At 42.5% G+C, this 214-nt stretch overlaps 1 protein-coding gene across 3 annotated transcripts in view; it reads left to right on the top strand.

Moving 5' to 3' along the window:
- LOC131879293 (endonuclease G, mitochondrial-like) overlaps positions 1–214 on the top strand; it is a 14,123-nt gene that overhangs the window by 12,713 nt on the left and 1,196 nt on the right. Inside the window, exon 6 of one of the 3 annotated variants that reach the window (XM_059225567.1) lies at positions 86–214. The exons of the other annotated variants lie outside the window; for them this stretch is intronic. Coding sequence (XP_059081550.1) covers positions 86–190 — 105 coding nt within the window. The 3' untranslated portion in view covers positions 191–214. The remainder of the gene's footprint in view (positions 1–85) is intronic. 3 annotated transcript variants of the gene reach the window in all.

A 214-nucleotide genomic window follows, 5' to 3' on the forward strand; every position in this document is an offset into this window, starting at 1 on the left:
CCCTTTTTTGCCACGATTCCTTATAATTCCTCTCTCTCTCTATAATTGCAATTGATTTTGTTTGCCTCTTCGTTTGGTCCTTTAGGTGCCCCCTGATTCCGTGGAACGAGCCGCAGGATTACTGTTCTTTGACCGAATTGCCCGCAACCAATTGAAGAAAATCAACGGCAAAAAGATTGGATGGCTTTAGCAATGATTACGTCACAATCATGAT

Source organism: Tigriopus californicus, chromosome 4 (assembly GCF_007210705.1).
Source record: "Tigriopus californicus strain San Diego chromosome 4, Tcal_SD_v2.1, whole genome shotgun sequence".
Classification (NCBI taxonomy): Eukaryota; Metazoa; Arthropoda; class Copepoda; order Harpacticoida; family Harpacticidae; genus Tigriopus; species Tigriopus californicus.